This window comes from Gigantopelta aegis, chromosome 4, assembly GCF_016097555.1.
Source record: "Gigantopelta aegis isolate Gae_Host chromosome 4, Gae_host_genome, whole genome shotgun sequence".
Taxonomy (NCBI): domain Eukaryota; kingdom Metazoa; phylum Mollusca; class Gastropoda; order Neomphalida; family Peltospiridae; genus Gigantopelta; species Gigantopelta aegis.
Window position 1 is genome coordinate 65,486,323 of NC_054702.1, and position 19,350 is coordinate 65,505,672.

Below are 19,350 nucleotides of genomic sequence, written 5' to 3' on the forward strand. Positions count from 1 at the left end.
CTAGATTTGACTTGCCAACATATAAAATAAACAAAGACAAAAATAATATCAAATAAGTTGGAACACAAAGACAGGGTCAAAAGTCAATAGATTTTCGGCATCATGTCAAGAAATGAAAGAGTTCTTTTTGGTTCCTGCTGCTAAAAGAGATGCTAACACTCTACTAGATTTGATTTGCCTACATATAAAATAACCAAAGACAAAAATAATATCAAACAAGTTAGCTGCATATTTAGACCCACTGGTTTTCCATTAAAAAAAAACCAAGCCATTTTCCATTTCATGTTTTTGTAAATCCTGTTTCATTTCCATTTCAGAATACAATATGTAATTAACAATTCAACTGACACAAGTTGTGACAAATTAACGTAGAAAATGCGATTTATTCATGATTATTCTGGTACATATTAATATTTATTATATTGTAATGACTTGAACAACCAACTTCATGAAAAGCAGTACGGTAACAATGCGCTGTAATTTGTTGTTAAATCAAAACTACACGTTAACAACTATATAAAGCATCATTTTCCAAAAATATAACACTACTTTATTCAAAGGGGCTCAGGGTTGACAAATCATAAACATTTATTTTTATCACTGCTTTGACAGTCTAATATTGTCTGTATTGTGAAGTATCCACATACCACAGTGGAAATAAAGTAACACGATAAGAAGAAATTTATTTGTTTTGTTTAACGACACCACTGGAGCACACTGATTTATTAATCATCGGCTATTGGATGTCAAACATTTGGTAATTCTGACATATGGTCTTAGAGAGGAAACCTGCTACATTTTTCCAATAGTAGCAAGGGATCTTTTATATACACCATCTACCAGACAGGATAGTACATACCACGACCTTTGATATACCAGTCGTGGTGCAATGGATGGAATTAAAAATATATCTATAGACAGGACTATGGTAATGCTGTCAGAGAAACGTCCATCACATCCGGAGAAATTAGCGACACGCAAAGTTCTGATGATATTCATCAAGCCGAACTGTAGCAGATTACTACAATTATTGTAGGGAAGTTTGTTCTTTTATTGTTGAAAAAGGAGTGAAAAAAATAGGAAGAGAAGGGACTACCGCTGAAGTGGACGAAGCCAAATTTGGAAAAAGAAAATTTCATTGTGGAAGATTGGTGGAAGGACAATGGGCGTTAGGGGGCATATGTCGGGAAACACGACAAGTTTTTCTTGTGCCTGTAGAAAATCAAAATAGAGAAACTTAATGTACCAATTATTGAGAGTTATGTTCTTCTCAGGACCACAATAATAACGGACTGCTGGAAAGCATACAACGCCCTAAAGGATAGTCCCAATAACTACATTCACAAGACTGAATCATTCAGAGCATTTTGTAGGTATGAATGTCTATTTTTTGTGAGTGCGCGCGTGTGTGAAAAAGAGCGGTTGAAATGTCTTTTTTGTGTGTGTGCGTGTGTGAAAAAGAGCGGTTGACATAGTGACAGATTGAGAGGTATATATTGTAATACATAGTAAAATGAGTACGGACATCAATGTAAACATATGGGAATGATAGGTGACGTATTGTATATATATACAGTCGACCTTCGATAACTCAAACTTCGATCTTTCGTAAACGTCGATCTCTCGAAGTGAAACGGCGGTCCCGGCCGAACTGCTACACAAACTAGTAATAACAGACTTCGAACACTCAAACTTCGAACATTCGAAAAACTCTATCTCTCAAAGTAATTTTGTGGTCCCACCATAAAAAAAATAAGGGATATTGCACTTCCAAAACTCGAAGTTTGTGGAGTGACTGAACCTTTTAACTGTACCGGTAATACTTTAAAGAAAAATGAATTGTCACCCAAGCCAAGCGTGAGTGCCCCGACTGGTCTCGGCTATCGATGATACACGCGGTAATTACAGAATAATAGATCGCCGACTATGCGGAACGAAATGATCTTACATGCCTGCATTGGGTTGTCGGTGTTTGTACACGGCAGCGGGCCTCATTACACAAAGTACGGATAGTCTTGTAATCTTCAAAGAACTGTTGTAATAACAATTAACGCTGTTTGTTTGCAGAACCGTGAACATTCGGAAGAAATGCTGCTCAATCTGTGCAAGATTATAGACACAGTAATGAAAGACGATTTTTTAAGCAAGTGTGCCAAACAATCTCTAATTACAAAAAATTTCGAATAGTTCTGCTCTTTGTACTTTGTGATTTGAGAGATATAAATTATTTTGTACTGTTGTGAATGTTTTATATGTAAAAAAAGGTACATAACCAAGTGCTATTTGGCATACAGCGTTTTGATTTGTTATGTTATGTCTCGCTATATTAGTGAGGGTTTTTAAAATGATTTTTGTGATTTATAATAATTTTGCTATTTATATTGTGTATTTTTTATTTGGTAAACAAACGTACTTAGTGCTAATCGACATTCAGTATTTTAATTTATTACAACGTTACGCTCCGCCTTGTTTTGACATTTGAAAAATATATCAACTTTAATTTATCGCTTACTTCCGGTTATATGTAAGTACGTGCTTTCAGGGGGGTTTTTCCGGGTTTTTTACTTTACTGTCAGTTAATACAATAAAAGTACATAGAGATGTACGTCAAATTGATCGGATTTATCTATTTTCTGTTAATATTTACTTAGTTTTATCATATACACAGAAGAAATGTGCTAACGTCCAATATCAACGAAATGATAATACTGCAATGCAGTTTCACTTTGAGGTCTGCTGTACGAATTTCGAACACTCGAACTCCCTGAAACTCGAACTATTTCGTCGTCCCCTTCAACTTCGAGTTAACGAAGTTTGACTGTATATATATATATAGAGGATTCGTCGTGAATATATTTTAATATGGAAAATATCAACCTAGTCTATGTTAATCGGTAATACCGATTAAATAGACGACGTTGATATTTTACATATTAAAAAACACGAGTAGCGAATTCTATTTATCCTATAACACTTCTAAAATAACATTCTAATTACTTTTTAAGTAAATCACAGTACTAAAGTCGCCGCCATCGATAATATGACGTCATCACGATTAGCACAGATTAGTTTGACGTCACGCATTTTAAACAAATCTTTGAAAACGTTACGCTCAGGTACATGGTCTTGTTGGCTTGTAAGCAAATGACCCATCCACAGCAACAAATTACCTAGAGACCTTGCAGATTTGCATACCATTATTAACCAGGTTATCACAGGGATATCATGGGTAAGTTATAGGATAAATATATATATATAACAAGTATAATATCTGGTACAGTATTTTATTTGGTTATGATGGTATAAGCAATATTCAATATTAACAATATACACTTTTTATTATTAGCAAACTGATTTTATCAATAAGTTGTAATTTTTTACTATTTATTGGGCTGCTAGATCCTGACAGCGGTGCATGCACCAATATCATCGAAATCGGTGGTGTGTCAAACGTAGATTGCCATCCAGCCACACCAGATGGGGCAGCTACAATTTGCACTTGTGCGAGTATATGTACCGAACGATCAGAAATGAGGATGGAATTTACGAGGCATTTCTACAGGATTGTGCACAGCTGTATCACACTTGAGGCAGGTCATGTTACTCACTACATTAGTTTATTAGGTAATAGTAATTGTTTGTGTCATGGCCACCAACAAGCAATATCGGAGCATTGTTTTCATGAATACTTACCTGTATACATATTCACCTCACTATTTATTATGATCATGGTATTCTTTATGTATCTATTGCACAATCAATGTTTAACTTTTAATGAAAAAAAATAAAAATACAAATATTACATATAATGCGCCTTAAATGTGACAGTGCCATAAGAAACGCCTACCCTTTCCAGTTTACTGGAGAGTGCTTCACTTTTGTTTACTAGAATGTTGAATTTTTTTTTTAAGTTAACTGATTGCGATCTATTTTGTTTCACGTATAGTCTGAAATACACTACAAACTGTTTTATGTCTGTAGTAAATAAACATTTTAAAATGGTGCATAAATATAGGCACCCCCTTGTATCCAAAACGATTTGCATGTCCAGTGATTCGGCGCAGTAGATGTGTATCGTTGACCCCTGCTATTTATAGACTGCCCATGACCTCACTTTGTAACCCATAAACGCTACACTATTATCAAAGGATTATTTTAGTAATTTTTTGTTTTGCAATGTTAAAAATATTACTATGAAAATGAACGATCACAGTGTTCATTGTCATGCATGGCTAAGATGCCTACATGAACTTTTTTCTCTCGGGTAGATTGTGGATCTCATTTCACCTTTATTTTTTGTAACAATGTGACAATTGTGAACTGGAATGACTGTCAATTAAGGTGTAAAACTTTTGTTTTGTTTGCATTTGTATGTGTTTTCCTTTTCAGTTTAAATAAAAATAAACAAAAATGTTTATATCGTTTACTATAATTCTAAAAATGTGGGGAAAGTGTTTTTAGACTGGTTTTAACATTCTTAATATCAATAAGGCTGACCTACTTTGCGTTTATATACACGAAAACAGGTGAATGTTTTATTTTGAAATTATGATATAATTATTGATAATTCAAAACAAAAAAAATTAATTGCACCCTTAACAATAAATATATTGATACTTGGTTAACCATTGAAAAAGGAATTGAACTTTAAATCATTAAAAACTCCAACAACATGACAACTTCCTAAGCTTACTTAAGCAAAATACCAAGTGCGCCGATACACCGGACACAGTTGTACGTAATAATTTGAGATGCTCCGAATGCAGTTACATGATTGCCATATTTGTCTTCCTGAGGTGGGTGCAGGCAAATATTTTAAGGAAAGACTTTCAAACGTTCCAGCATCTCTATCTATCGGGATTTTTTGGTGGGGTTTATATAGAAAAGAGGGGCTAGGCTTCTTTTTTCTTTTGGGGGGGGGGGGGGGGGGGGGGGGAGAGATACAAAGAAAGAATTTTTTTTTTGGGGTGGGGGGGTTCTATCCTACTCCTACCTTCATTCTGAGCCTCCTATTCACATTTCATATGACATGGACATTACAAACAATCATTTAAATATACAGTGTTGTCATTAAGAATAAAAATAGCAGGTGAAAATTAAATTATAGGCAGCCATTAATCATGATGTGGAAAAAGACTCGATGGTGAATAATTAGTGTTTAGGTCATTTTATGTGGGTCGAATGACAACGGTACTGATTAGGGTCCTTCCAAGAAAATTTTAATACATGTTATATGCTCATCGATTTCATTTTCAATCATGTTTCCATTACAGTTTTGTTTTATGACCTATCAAGTTACAAAATATTTAGCAGTTTTAAAGGGACACACCCTAGTTACGTTTATTTGTCAACCATTACGGCGTTGTTTTTCGCTATTAAACCCATTTTTTCACAAATAAAATTGCACTTTACTTACCGTTTATTATTTAGAATATACATTTCCATTCACCTGAAGTGTTTTTTGGTAATCCTGGTTTTTGTAATACCACAAAATGCATTTTTCGTATTTCATAAAATGGCACGGGCCTCTGAGAAAAAACCATTGAGCAGACAAGGTCTAATCTATTTTTAGAGGGGATATTTCCATTTCAATGTCACAGACATTGGTATACCACGTGACCGTTATCATTTTGGTTCGGTTTGTTTTCTCGTGCACGGTTCACACAATCAACATCCGATTTGTTGTTGTTCATTTGTGAGATTTTTCTTCAGTTTGTGAACATTTTCAGTAACAATAAAGTTTAGACAAGTAAGTGTCTCAATACAAAACGTTACAAACCCTTAAAACCAATAATTTTGCTAAGTCTTACGATATCTGGAGAGGGGATACAACCAGGACAGAACAGTTGGAACATGTCCAGGAGAGGTGAAAGGAATGCACCCCAAGTCTGTGAAATTTGTCGTGACGTAGGCATTGTTGTGCGTCGACCGGTGACATCAGAATACTAACTTTCAAAATTATTTCAAGCAATTGGGACATGGGGATTCCCATGGTATTTATCGATAAAAACATGATCTAAGTGTGTTACAAGTTTGTAGATTAACCAAATTATAATTTATTTTCGCTGGATGGAACTAGGGTGTGCAGCTTTAATAATTACATGATGATTTATTATTTTTGATTCCTTATACCAAAAAGAGGCCCATGGGCTTAAATGATCACCTGAGTAAACTGTTGATCCAATCTATAACACATGGAAATGCATCATACCCATTTTCAAGGAGGAGGGGTCAGAATTATCAAATTCATGATTTTGTTCCTCTATGAATCAAGGAAACTTCACACCAACTTTAGTTGGCAATGGCCTAGTAGTTGTGAAACAATTACAGTATAAATGCATTTTTAAAATAAAACCTCTAATAAACTTCACCCCTCCTCAGGAACACACAGGCAAGACAGGGTGTGCCAAAATTAAGTACAATCTAACTTCAAAACCAATGGAATGTTAAGGTGTAATTAGACTAAATTAACTTGAAATACATTTCTGAATATGTACTAGCTATTATTAACATTACTTTACTAAAAAGACCCCAGTGTAGCCTATTCAGAACAGACAAAAAGCCTGTTGTGCCCAAATTAGTGAGATGTAAAGCCTTGGCAAGGGTACCCAATACAGTGGGTGAAAATTGAAAGGGGTTAAGGGACCACACAGATTTTGAGAGGAAACCCGCTGTCGCCACTACATGGGCTACTCTTTCAGATTAGCAGCAAGGGATCTTTTATTTGCGCTTCCCACAGACAGGATAGCACAAACCATGGCCTTTGTTGAACCAGTTATGGACCACTGGTCGGTGCAAGTGGTTTACACCTACCCATTGAGCCTTTGCGGAACACTCACTCAGGGTTTGGAGTCGGTATCTGGATTAAAAATCCCATGCCTCGACTGGGATCCAAACCCAGTACCTACCAGCCTGTAGACCGATGGCCTAACCACAACGCCGGTCGAAATATATGACAAGAGTCAGTGGACACAAAAGAGAATGACCATTCTGATCGCGTGATACATTTGACGCAATATAAGGGGTTTTTTCTGTCGGAGATTGCCAAGACAATAAAAATTGTTTTTATTGCTCAAATAATATATAACTTTTATTATTTATTATTAAACATATAAATGGATACTGGTATGGGACACAATAGAGGCTGTTCAAAATACTGTTATATTACATAACGCAACTCGTAAGCTACTAGAGTTTTTCGTCAGATGCGTTTTCGTACATACTGTGGCTCGTTTCCGTTGATATCTAGTATGCAGACTGATCGATTTCTTTCAGTGCGTGTAAAAAGTGTGCATTTCGAAATAATGCAGCTGGGTGCTGTAAGATATAGCAGGATGCAGAAAAATAAAGAGGGGTGCAGATAAATGGGGGTGGGGAGGTGGCAAAACGCAATAGCGGGGCGGCCCGTCCCATCCCATGAAAATGGAGTAGCGAGAACACTGACATTAATGAAATTCACAACTTTAATAAATCATCTAATAATATGAAGACTATTCAATTATAAATAACATTTATGGAAAAATGGTTTTGTGACAAACGGCTGGCTGTACTTGACAAAATGTCGAGACGCACCGTTTATTGAAAGTTCGATACCCGGGTGCCACCTATTAATGACATCCCTGAATATAACTTACCTTTCACTGGATTCGAACCACCAGCCTCCAGCTCGATCTTTGCATCAATTGTACCAATCACTTAACCAACTGCGCTACAGCGACAGGTTGCTAGAGACAGTTAAATAGTAGTAGTCATCGGTTTTGATGATGGAACATTATACGTAATGCACATTGTGAACATTCACAACGTGCAATGCAGCCTAGGAACACAATAAAATATTGATTTTTAATCAACCACGTGGTACTGATCTTTTGTAATAAAAAGGTAACACAGGTTTGTATAATTTGCACTTCACAAATTATGGCAAGCAAGAGAAAGGAGACCGAAACTGAATGTGAGGGAAGGAGTGAAATTAAGTGAAAACGTGGCAAAAAGCTGTCTCTAAATTTGATAAGATTGGGGAAACGATTGGAAAGTATAGAAACGTCTTTAGATTTTTGTCACGAGTAAAACTTAATTCCACGCACTGTACAGTGCGCAACGTGCGGTACCGAACTTTCAAACTTGTATGAAATCAAACGGAAGAACAGGCGACGGGAAGACTTTTGTTTTTAGTGTAATAAAGCAACGTGCCACCGAAAACCGAATCAAGTCCAACTTCTGAAGGGTACGTGGTTCGAGGGTTCCCATCTATCTTATCGTCGGAGTATTCTACTCATTTACAGCTTCATTAAAAAGTACGATTATAAGTCAAGAGTAGAGGAAACGTCAATAACCTCCAGTGACAGCGACTCCAGCGATAAGTATGTAGCTTATGTAGTACTATAACTATTTATGTTAGTTTATTTTAACTGATTAATGACATGTATTACAAACATAATTATTAACATTTTCACTTACCTTGTCAAGATTCGAACTCCAGGTGACAGCTTGAGAGTCGTCAGCGTTATTGATTGAGCTATTGAGGAAGTTGTTTGAGACGGTCCAATTTGTTGTCTTTCGTATAACATGATTTTACGGAAATACCCGAACATTACCGAAAATATACGATCGTAATAAACATGTAGAATGTATTATCTGCACGACCATTCACAATTTATAATTGAGGTGTCAATTGAATAAAAGGAAATACATTAGTGCGTGCACTTGCATGCGTTTCATGAAAAAGGCATTACATGTATTTTCTGTGGAAGTATAAGGTAATATAAAGGGTAAGTACTTGTTATTGGCACATGATTTCTTTCAAATGGCACATAAGCGTAGTTCTGATAGTCCTGATACCGAAATTGGAAAAAAAAAAACGTGGTAAAATTCGGCCTTTTAATTTTCATACTCTGTTCTCAAAGTTAGATACACCTCAAAAGTCCATATCTTTTTGTCAAGAGTTTAAATTATTACCAACATTTGTTAAATGTACTACTTGTGAAGACGAATTAACGAAATTATTTGAAGTAAAAAGAAAAAAAGTAAAAGGATAGATTTCAGATTCCAGTGTAATAAGACTTTGTGCCGACAAAGTAAACATCAAGTACAACTAAGAACTGGAAGCTGGTTCGCTGGGGCAAAACTTTCTTATCGGAAAAGTATACTATTAGTGTATTGTTTTATAAAACAATTGAGCTACGACGACGCAATTAATGAAACTTCTATCTCTTCAACGGACGACAAAGTACTGACTACATCGAGAGAAACTGTGAGTGATTACTACAGTTATTGCCGAGAAGTGTGTTCCTTTATTGTTGAACAACAGACAACTCGGCAAATTGGTGGCGAAGGCAAAGTCGTCGAAAATTGATGAAGCCAAATTTGGCAAAATGAAATACCACAGAGGTACACTAGTAGAAGGACAGTGGGTGCTGGGGGGTATCTGCAGAGAAACTCAGCAAGTTTTTTTAGTGTGTGTTCCCAAAAGAGATACAGCAACATTAACTGAAATCATAGAGAAGTATGTAGCCCCTGGAACCCACATCATAACAGACTGCTGGAAGGCGTATGATAAACTGGAAGACAGTTTAAAAAATTATACACATTCAACTGTCAATCATAGTCAGAATTTTGTAGGTATGTATAAAAGAAGTATGTTAAGTACATATATTCGCTAACCATAAACCCTAACCCTAAGAGTAACCCTAAAGACCCTAACCTTAACCCTAAGGCTAACCCTCACCCTAAGGCTAACCCTAAGCATAAAACATAAAGCCCTATTTTAATATTGTATTTTTAGATCCAACTACTGGTGCTTGCACCAATCTGATAGAGAACACCTGGTGGTGTATAAAATGCCAATTGCCACGGACACACACACGGCGAACATCATTCGACCTTCATTTGACAGAGTATATGTATCGGTCTTTAAGAAAAGAAGAAGGAGAACACATGTTCCAACGTTTTCTGGCTGACATAGCCCAACTATAACCTTGTTAAGGTTAGTTTTGTAGATAATAGTTTAGTATTTCAAAATGGCCACTGGTAAAGATTAACGGTATTCGCTTATTATCCATTTGTAATCTTTCATACCTTTTGTAACTCTATAATATCCGGCAAGACTTCCGAACGTTCCAGCATTTCTAACATGAAGAAATTTAAATAAAATACCTTCTTTTCTTTATGTATATACTTTTTTTTATCATTTCTTATCATCCATGATCTTGTAATTCAATTCCAATACTTTATATAATCTATAAACTTTTGGCAAGAGTACCGTAGTTTCCTCAGTGCAATTTCATACATTAAAATAGTTTTGGCAAAAGTACCGTATTTTCCCCACCTCTATTTTAAAGAAATATTTCTTGGAATTAGTTTAAGGTTAGGGTTAGGGTTAGGGTTAGCGATAGTTATATACAATATATTTTAAAACAATTTGTTCTGTAAAACCAACATGAAGTTTATATTTCGTAATCCAGTATCGCTATGTTTTGCCTTTGAAATAATAAGTAAAGAAGAAAGAAATTTTCGGAAATATTTTTTTTTAACCTTCCTTTCTTCTGTTTATCTTCTTACCTTCCTTTCTTCTATTCATCATCCTTTGTACCATTCAACACATTCACACATGTCATTAATATAATTAAGTAGTATTTTTTAATTTACACTTACCTTTGTGACGATTCGAACTCTTGACGACAGCTTATCAGACCTCTGCGTAACTGACTGAGCTATTGAGGAAGTTAATGAAACACATTTATGGAATGAGCCGAAAGTCCGATTTAAATAAACGAATGAAGTAGGTTATCTACACGCACAATAAATGTTTTGAAAATGATTGTCATGTGAATTACGGGTGTGTGCAATCATTGCATGCATCATGCATGGCATGATAATTATGAAGCACGCTTTTGCGTGGGAATATAAAGTCAATAAAAGGACACACATTTATTGTGTCCACATCAGTCCATTCATAATGGCAAAAAAGCGTAAAGCCGTAGATACAGAAATTGAAAGTAAAAAAAAACTTGGAAAAATACGAAAAGTAAATCTTCATGTCTTATTTTTAAAAAATGGACACAGTTCAGAAATCAATAAGTTTTTGTCAAGAATATAAATTATTACCTAAATGTGTGAAGTGTCCAACTTGTGGTGACGAACTGTCTAAATTATTTGAAATCAAAAGAAAAACAACGAAAAGAATTGATTTTCGTTTTCAATGCAATAAAACTGTATGTAGGAAAGGCAAGAATCAAGTGCAGTTGAGAAGCGGCACTTGGTTTGCTGGAGCTAAAATATCTTTTAGGAAAAGTATGTTATTGACTTACTGCTTTGTCAAGCAGTTCGACTACCGCCACGCCATCGAGGAGACGTCAATTCCATCCACTGACGACCTCGAAAGAGACCGTCAGTGACTATTACACTTATTGTCGCGAGGTCTGCTCGTATATAGTGGAGCAGGAATCGAGTCGTCAAATCGGTGGTGTCGGCAAAGTAGTTGAAATAGACGAAGCTAAGTTTGGCAAACGAAAATTCAACAGAGGCCGTTTAGTTGAAGGACAGTGGGTTTCGGGTGGGATTTGTCGAGAAACCCCCCAGGTGTTTCTGGTCTGTGTAGAAAAGCGCGACGCCCTGACTTTAGTAAAACTTATTAAATCATACGTAGCTCCCGGGACCCACATCGTTACCGATTGTTGGAAGGCATATCCCCCTCTATCTGTCAATCTAAAGAGGGATTTTTTTGATGGGGCGTCTATAAAAAAAAAATGGGGCATGGTTTTTTTGGGGGTAATATAAAGAAATATATAAAAAATATATATTTAAAAAAACGTCATATGTTGTAGTGTGTCCCACTTCTGACCCCGTTGTCTTTTCACGCACACATCCATACATACATACATTGATGATACATGTAATCATTTCATTATAATTTAACATACAACATATAGAAATTAATCACTTACCTTAAACTTGAATCAGCAAGTCTTGAACTGGAAACCCTCGGCTACTATCGGTAGCGATAATTCGTGGCACTGTTATCCAACTGCGCTAAGCAGGTGAGTTGATGATAAGTGTTCAAAACTTTTAGTCATTTGTCGTCTTCTTGTTTATCACTAATATTGGTTATTATTTAAAATATTAATTATAATATTGATTTATGACCAGAATATAGTTATATTTATCATTGTCTGATGTCTAAATGTGAAAAGAAATCATTTTATTATAAAATATATTTTTTAATTACCGGAATTGTACGGAAATTAACGAACAAAGAGATCGTTGTATTCCGAGTATATAATACTTTCTACTAGTGATTATAAAATGACGACTACAGCGACCTGAAATTGATGTACAAGTTCATAGGTCAAAACTAACTGCACGTGCTATATCAATAGGAAAATGCATGATTCAACATACAGCTTGCATGACATGCACCACAAGATTCATGTTGTTAAAAAAAAGATAAAGGTGAGTGTTTCTTCCTACTTTGCTACATTTGTAGAAATGAGTAAAAAATGTATGTTAAAACAAAAATTAGTATCAGAAAATATTAAGAAAACTCGGAAAGATTATAAAAGTTTAAGTCTTTTCACTAGTGACAGTTCTTCTATTGACGAACCTTTCACCTCAGGCCAAACAAAATTTCGTAATAGTGATTTCTCTACAGATAAAAGTATTAGTCTGTTTTCGTCTTCTTCAAGCAGTGACAATGATGATGTGGTGATTCCTTGCGGACAAAGTGTGTCACATTTACAGCCGACGGATAATGTCAGTCAAATAAATAACAACATTTTCGAGGAACCAATAGCCAGTACGAGTACAGAAACTAATATCACTGAGTTGAACCCTTCTGTTAGCCAATTTTATCATTTCTATACTTTATCATTGAATATTTCCAGTGAAATTAAAGCTATCGAATTTTCTCAATAAATAGGTTTACTGCCAACTAAAGCTAAATGTCCGAACTGTGAAAATGAGTTAACAAAATTATTGAGTATCAATCAGAAAAATCATAATTACCCTGTATACCGATTCCAATGTAATCGCAAAATTTGCAAAATCAAGTGCAACTGAGAAAAGGCACTTGGTTTCAGGCACCTAATATCTCAATTAGACGAACTTTATTAATTCTTTATTGTTTCGCCAAGAAAGAATCCATCGAGGACACTCAAATAGAATCAAGTATACCTGAGGAAGAGTTGAAAGGCAAAAACAAAGCACTTCATGTGAAACTGTAGTGGACTATTTCAACTATTGTCGCGAACTGATTGCTAAACAGTTAGAAGCTAATGCCGACAATATAATTGGAGGAGACGGGTGCACCGTCGAAATAGACGAGTGCAAATTTGGAAAACGTAAATACCACCGTGGGAGATGTGTTGATGGGCAATGGGTATTTGGCGGCATTTGTCGCGAGACTAGAAAATTTTGTTTAGTGCCTGTTGCCAAACGGGATGCTAATACGTTATTGGCACTGATACAAAAGCATATCAGGCCAAATACTAGAATAATTTCTGATTTATGGGCTGCCTACAACAGAATCACTGAGTTAGGACTTGGGTATACACACGAGACAGTAAACCATTCTGAGAATTTTGTGGATCCAACGTCTAACGCGTGTACAAATCTGATTGAGAACAGATGGTGGTGTGTAAAACGCCAGCTCCCAAGTACGCACAGCACTCGTGGTAATTTTGCACTTCATTTGTGTGAATATATGTGGAGAGCAGAGTTTTCAAAGAAAGAAATATTTGCGGAGCTTCTGAAAGCAATCGCCAAAGAATACACCTTTTAATCGTAAGTATACTTGTAGAATACAGTATTTTCAGTTTTGATAACAATGGCCGACATACTTGTGTTGATACGTTACCTCGCTTGACTTTTTGGATTCATAATAGCTAATTTGGTGGTAAGATATTTGTTAGCATACTTACCTCATATAGTTAATTTATTACATTAAATTTTTTGCAAATACTTGAAAATAAATTTATGAGTATATACTCTTCAAAAAAAGAAACGCAAAAGGGTACAAATGGGTTATAACTCCGATTTTATGTTTCCTACCGGTTCATGCTTTATGAATATAAGGTCATTGCATGTCCCAAACACATTCCCACGGTTACATTCGATAAAACGCAGCTACTGTACAATAAAGTTCCAAAATGTGAATATTCGCAAAAACGCAGCCACGTGCAAACCATGTCACCACTGCACGTGCGTTGTCTGCACGTGCAACATGAACACCGACAGTATAAAAGTGCAGGGTGTTCGCTTGCCTGGCCTCTGTATCTGACCGACAGTTGACAATCCAGGACATGCCACGTCTCAGTGAACCGCAGAGAAACAATGCCATCGGCCGACTAGACGCAGGCGAATCCAGAATGGCCGTTGCCAGGGCATTCCATGTGTCCCCAAGCACCATCTCCAGACTGTGGGACCGTTACCAGCAACATGGATCAACACGTGACCTCCCTAGATCCGGTCGACCACGGGTCACTACCCCTGGGCAGGACCGCTACATCCGGGTACGCCACCTTCGGGAACGATTTGACTACTGCCACCTCCACAGCCGCAGCAATACCAGATTTGCGCAGGATATCCGACAAGATCGTACGGAACCGCCTACGTGAGGTAGGAATTCGTGCCAGACGTCCAGTTCGAGGTGTCATCTTAACACCACAACACCGTCGACTCTGACTGCAGTGGTGCCAGATTCATCGACAATGGCCTCAACTGCGATGGAGACAGGTGTGGTTCAGTGACGAGTCCCGATTTCTGCTCCGACGTCATGATGGAAGATGTCGCGTGTATAGGCGTTGTGGTGAACGTTATGCGGCAAACTGCGTGCAGGAAGTGGACAGATTCGGCGGGGGTAGTGTCATGGTGTGGGCAGCCATCTCACACACTGGCAGAACTGACCTGGTCCACGTGCAGGGCAACCTGAATGCACAGGGCTACATTGACCAGATCCTCCGGCCACACATCGTTCCAGTTATGGCCAACGCCAACGCAGTGTTCCAACATGACAACGCCAGGCCTCACACAGCACGTCTCACAACGGCTTTCCTACAGAACAAAACATTAATGTCCTTCCTTGGCCATCGATATCACCGGATTTGAACCCAATTGAGCATCTATGGGACGAGTTGGACCGACGCCTCCGACAGCGACAACCACAGCCCCAGACCCTGCCCGAGCTGGCAGCAGCCTTGCAGGCCGAGTGGGCCACCATCCCCCGGGACGTCATCCGTACTCTGGTTGCTTCAATGGGCAGGCGGTGCCAGGCAGTTGTCAACACACGCGGAGGCCACACCTGGTATTGACTCCAGATGACCTTGACCTTGGTGGTGTGTCCTATCACTTACTCACAATGGACTAGAGTGAATTGTGAACAATCCTGCAACATTTGGTAATTATCTGACTCACCATTCAATAATTAAATCAATTCTCCAAATGTTACGACAATGTGGTTTTGCGTTTCTTCTTTTGAAGAGTATATATCGGGGGGTAACGGGAGGAAATATTACCTTTGATTGTTGTGAATTGAACTGGGGAAAATACGGTACTCTTGCCCAGTCCCGATGGTCTGGAGTTCGAATCCAGGCCTAGCACTACATCATTTGTAGTGTTTAATGCAATACCCAGTTCATATGGTTAATTCAATACCCCAATTGTGGGGAAAATACGGTACTCTTTCCCCTATTTTAATATTTGGAAGGATCTCTATTTAAATTTCAATGAGAACTTTGCAAAATGAAAATGTCCCCAAACTAATTGTGATCAGTGTATTTTGACCTCGCCTACACAGTAACAAAACAAAGACATAATTTGTATGTCATTGTCGGTCTCATCTTTGAAAATTATTCATCATACACAGATAAACCGTATAAGTATGATGCTATGACAGTAGCAAATAAACTGATGTCATTATCACCTGTTAAAATACCAACTTGTATCAACTTGCGTTCCCGCTCCAAATGTTCCGAACTGTCCGCCATGATTTCGCCTAACTTGGAATGTCTCTAACACAAAACGTAAACATATTTATTTTTTGTTCTTTTCGCTACACAAATGTAGTAATACAATACACGCCTTACAAATTCATAATATATCTATAAAATATGAAAATATACATTATAATTAAATATTTTATATATGTTATAATTTGGTTATGAAAATTGTTCGAGGATAAGCGGAATAATCACACGGCGCGAGTTTATAACAGCAACCACGCCCCCTTTTTAATCATTAAAAATAGATCAAAGATGATATCTTAATTACTTTATTTAGTATTTACTGTGTTGTCTGTCATTTATGCCAGCACCTGTAGCTATTGCACCGCGTATTCATTACCATTACATGCCAGATTTGTGCCTGAATTAATTATATTTTATATTTTAACTGAAAAGTTAGTGATATTTGTACTGTGTTATCAGATAATTATGATACCCCGCTGGAAGATCGCCTTTCATCTGTTTTGCTGGAGTGTATGATACTGGTGGGTGGATGTCGACGTTTGAGGTGGGGTTGACAGGTCTCCTGTCATCAATTTTCAGTTGAAAACAGCAGTTGTCTTAGAGATGGAGGAACCTGTAATTGTTGTGGTTGGAGATAGAACCACAGCTGACAGTTCAGACAAAATATCGACAGAAACTGCTTCTGACACAGCTGACTCGAGCGATGTGCAGAAAAACGGAAAAGATAAAAGTCATCGCATCCATTCCTCCCCCAGTGACGATCCAGAATTACAAGACGAGGTAATGATTTAAATATCCATTAAATGGTGGGGTTTTTTTTTTTTTTTTTATCAACACCACAAATCAAAATGGTAGAAATAAAACTGACAAACCAAAGATGATAGGAATCTTTACATTTATTAGATTTTTTTTTTTTTTTTTTTTTATCAACATTCTCATTTTAAATGTATTGTATATAACAGTTAAAATATTTTCAAGGCAAAATATTTTCAATGCAAAATTATTATATTTCAAAATAATAATCACTCGATCGACCAAGCTTCTACATGTATTTACATGTATTCTGTATCCATTCATCCATCCAATCCTTTACCAACATCTTTTTGCACTATTCCCAAATAAATATAATTTAATCTGTACATTCATATTATTTCTGAGGTGTTTTATTTTTATTTTACAGCAATTACTGCTAGCTGCTACACTTGTTCTTGATGCCAAGAGAGGACGAAACATGAATTTCAAAAAGGATGACAAGCATGTTAAGTGAGGCTTACATTGCATGCGTTTAGCATGTCACTATGCTTAGGCCTAAGACACAGCCCAGTGGTAAAGCGCTTTCCTCATACATGGTCAGTCTGGGATCAATCCCTGTTGGTGGGCCCATTGAGCTGTTTCTAGTTCCAGCCAGTGCACAATATCTGATATATCAAAGACCATGGTATGTGCTATCCTGTCTGGGATGGTCCATATAAAAGATCCCCAGTTTCTAATGGAAATAAGTAGCGATTTTCCGATCTAAGTCTATATGTCAGAATGACCTAATGTTTGTAATATAATATTATAACAGGATATTTAAAGTAATAACTAGTTATACAGTGCAGTCTACTTAACAAAGGTAGCTGCTGAATTGAGGTTGTTGTTTTAGGTTGGTTGCTGTTTTAAATATTTTGCTGCTAAACTGAGGAAGCTGTTTTTAATTAGTAACTGGTTAAATGCACATACCTTGGTTTGTTTGAGCCCGTGAAAGTGAACACTAACTTTATTAGGTACTCTACAAACCTGTAAACACATTTGGATAAGGTTATAACAGAGAGAAGCTAACTTTATTAGGTACTCTACAAACCTGTAAACACATTTGGATAAGGTTATAACAGAGAGAAGCTAACTTTATTAGGTACTCTACAAACCTGTAAACACATTTGGATACGGTTATAACAGAGAGAAGCTAACTTTATTAGGTACTCTACAAACCTGTAAACACATTTGGATACGGTTATAACAGAGAGAAGCTAACTTTATTAGGTACTCTACAAACCTGTAAACACATTTGGATACGGTTATAACAGAGAGAAGCTAACTTTATTAGGTACTCTACAAACCTGTAAACACATATGGATACGGTTATAACAGAGAGAAGCTAGTCTGTGATGTTTATATGGGAAAATACTGTAAAAATAACGAGCTTGTCGCGATAACCATTACTTCTCAAACAAACATGCGTTTTGGGGTATTACAAAAACCTAGATGACCAGAACCACTTCAGGTGTATGAAAATGAATATTCTAAATATCAAAATGTAAGTACTTCTAACTTAGCTTATTGAAAATGGCTCCAATAGTGAAAAATATGTTGTAGTGTTTAAAAACTAGGGTCTGTCCCTTTAATTCATTTGGCTGTTTTAAATACATGATTGATTGCCTAATAAACAGGCTGCTTTAGATGAGACAAAGGTGGCAGCACAGCTGAAAAAGCTGGTTTAAATTGATGGCTACCGATCAGGTCTGATGTCAGGTTTGTCTTTGTAACATAAAAGTGTTGGGATCTAACTCAGTCAGTATAGCGCTTGCCTGGGGTAATTGGGTCAAATAATCCTTCAGTGAAACCATTCTCTGATTGTTTTGTGTTGGGTTTTTTTGTCCATGTCAGTGTTCCACAATTGGTATATCAAAGGCTGTGGTTTGTACTGTCCCGCCTGTGAGAGTGCTTAAAAATATCCCTTGTTGCTAATGGGGAAATGTGTTTTTTCCTCTGAAGACTATGTGTCATAATTACCAAATGTTTGACATTCAGTAGCCAAAGATTAATTAATTAATGTGGGGCAGGATGTAACCCAGTGGTAAAGTGCTCGCTTGATGCGCAGTCGGTTTGGGATCAATTCCTGTCAGTGGGCTCAAAGAGCTATTTCTTATTCCATCCATTGCACCACGACTGGTATATCAAAGGTCGTGGTATGTACTATCCTGTCTGGTGGATGGTGTATATAAAAGATCCCTTGCTACTAGTCGAAAAATGTAAGGGGTTCATCTCTAAGACTATATGTCAGAATTACCAAATGTTTGACATCCAATAGGCAATGATTAATAAATCAATGTGCTAGCGGTGTTGTTAAACAAAACAAACTTCTATTTTTTAAATTAATGTGCTCTTGTAGTGTTGTTAAAAAAAAAAACTTTAATTTTAACAGACATTTGTATTCTTTTCTTTTTCTTCCAGATCCTACCAAGTGTATCATCACTTTTTCTTTAGGTGGTCTCTTTATTTCTTTATCACTGTCGATCTGGCCTTGGCACTGGTTGAAAACCCAACTAGGAAGGGATGGCAGTGGCCATTGTGGGTGAGTGTTATAGCACACCAGGTCAGAAATAATTAATTGTTGTGACGATGAAGAAATTTG

General features: G+C 36.8%; 2 protein-coding genes across 3 annotated transcripts in view; one reads left to right on the top strand and one right to left on the bottom strand.

Moving 5' to 3' along the window:
* LOC121370940 (gephyrin-like) overlaps window positions 1-16,013 on the bottom strand; it is a 162,554-nt gene extending 146,541 nt beyond the window's left edge. For both annotated transcript variants that reach the window (XM_041496489.1, XM_041496488.1), the window contains exon 1: window positions 15,914-16,013. In XM_041496489.1, coding sequence (XP_041352423.1) covers window positions 15,914-15,977 — 64 coding nt within the window. In that variant the 5' untranslated portion in view covers window positions 15,978-16,013. The remainder of the gene's footprint in view (window positions 1-15,913) is intronic.
* A 337-nt stretch (window positions 16,014-16,350) lies between these two features.
* Window positions 16,351-19,350, top strand: part of LOC121370943 (two pore calcium channel protein 1-like) — a 31,898-nt gene continuing 28,898 nt past the window's right edge. Inside the window, exons 1-3 of the mRNA XM_041496495.1 lie at window positions 16,351-16,736; window positions 17,137-17,219; window positions 19,170-19,290. Of these exons, the coding sequence (XP_041352429.1) occupies window positions 16,560-16,736; window positions 17,137-17,219; window positions 19,170-19,290 (381 nt within the window). The 5' untranslated portion in view covers window positions 16,351-16,559. The remainder of the gene's footprint in view (window positions 16,737-17,136; window positions 17,220-19,169; window positions 19,291-19,350) is intronic.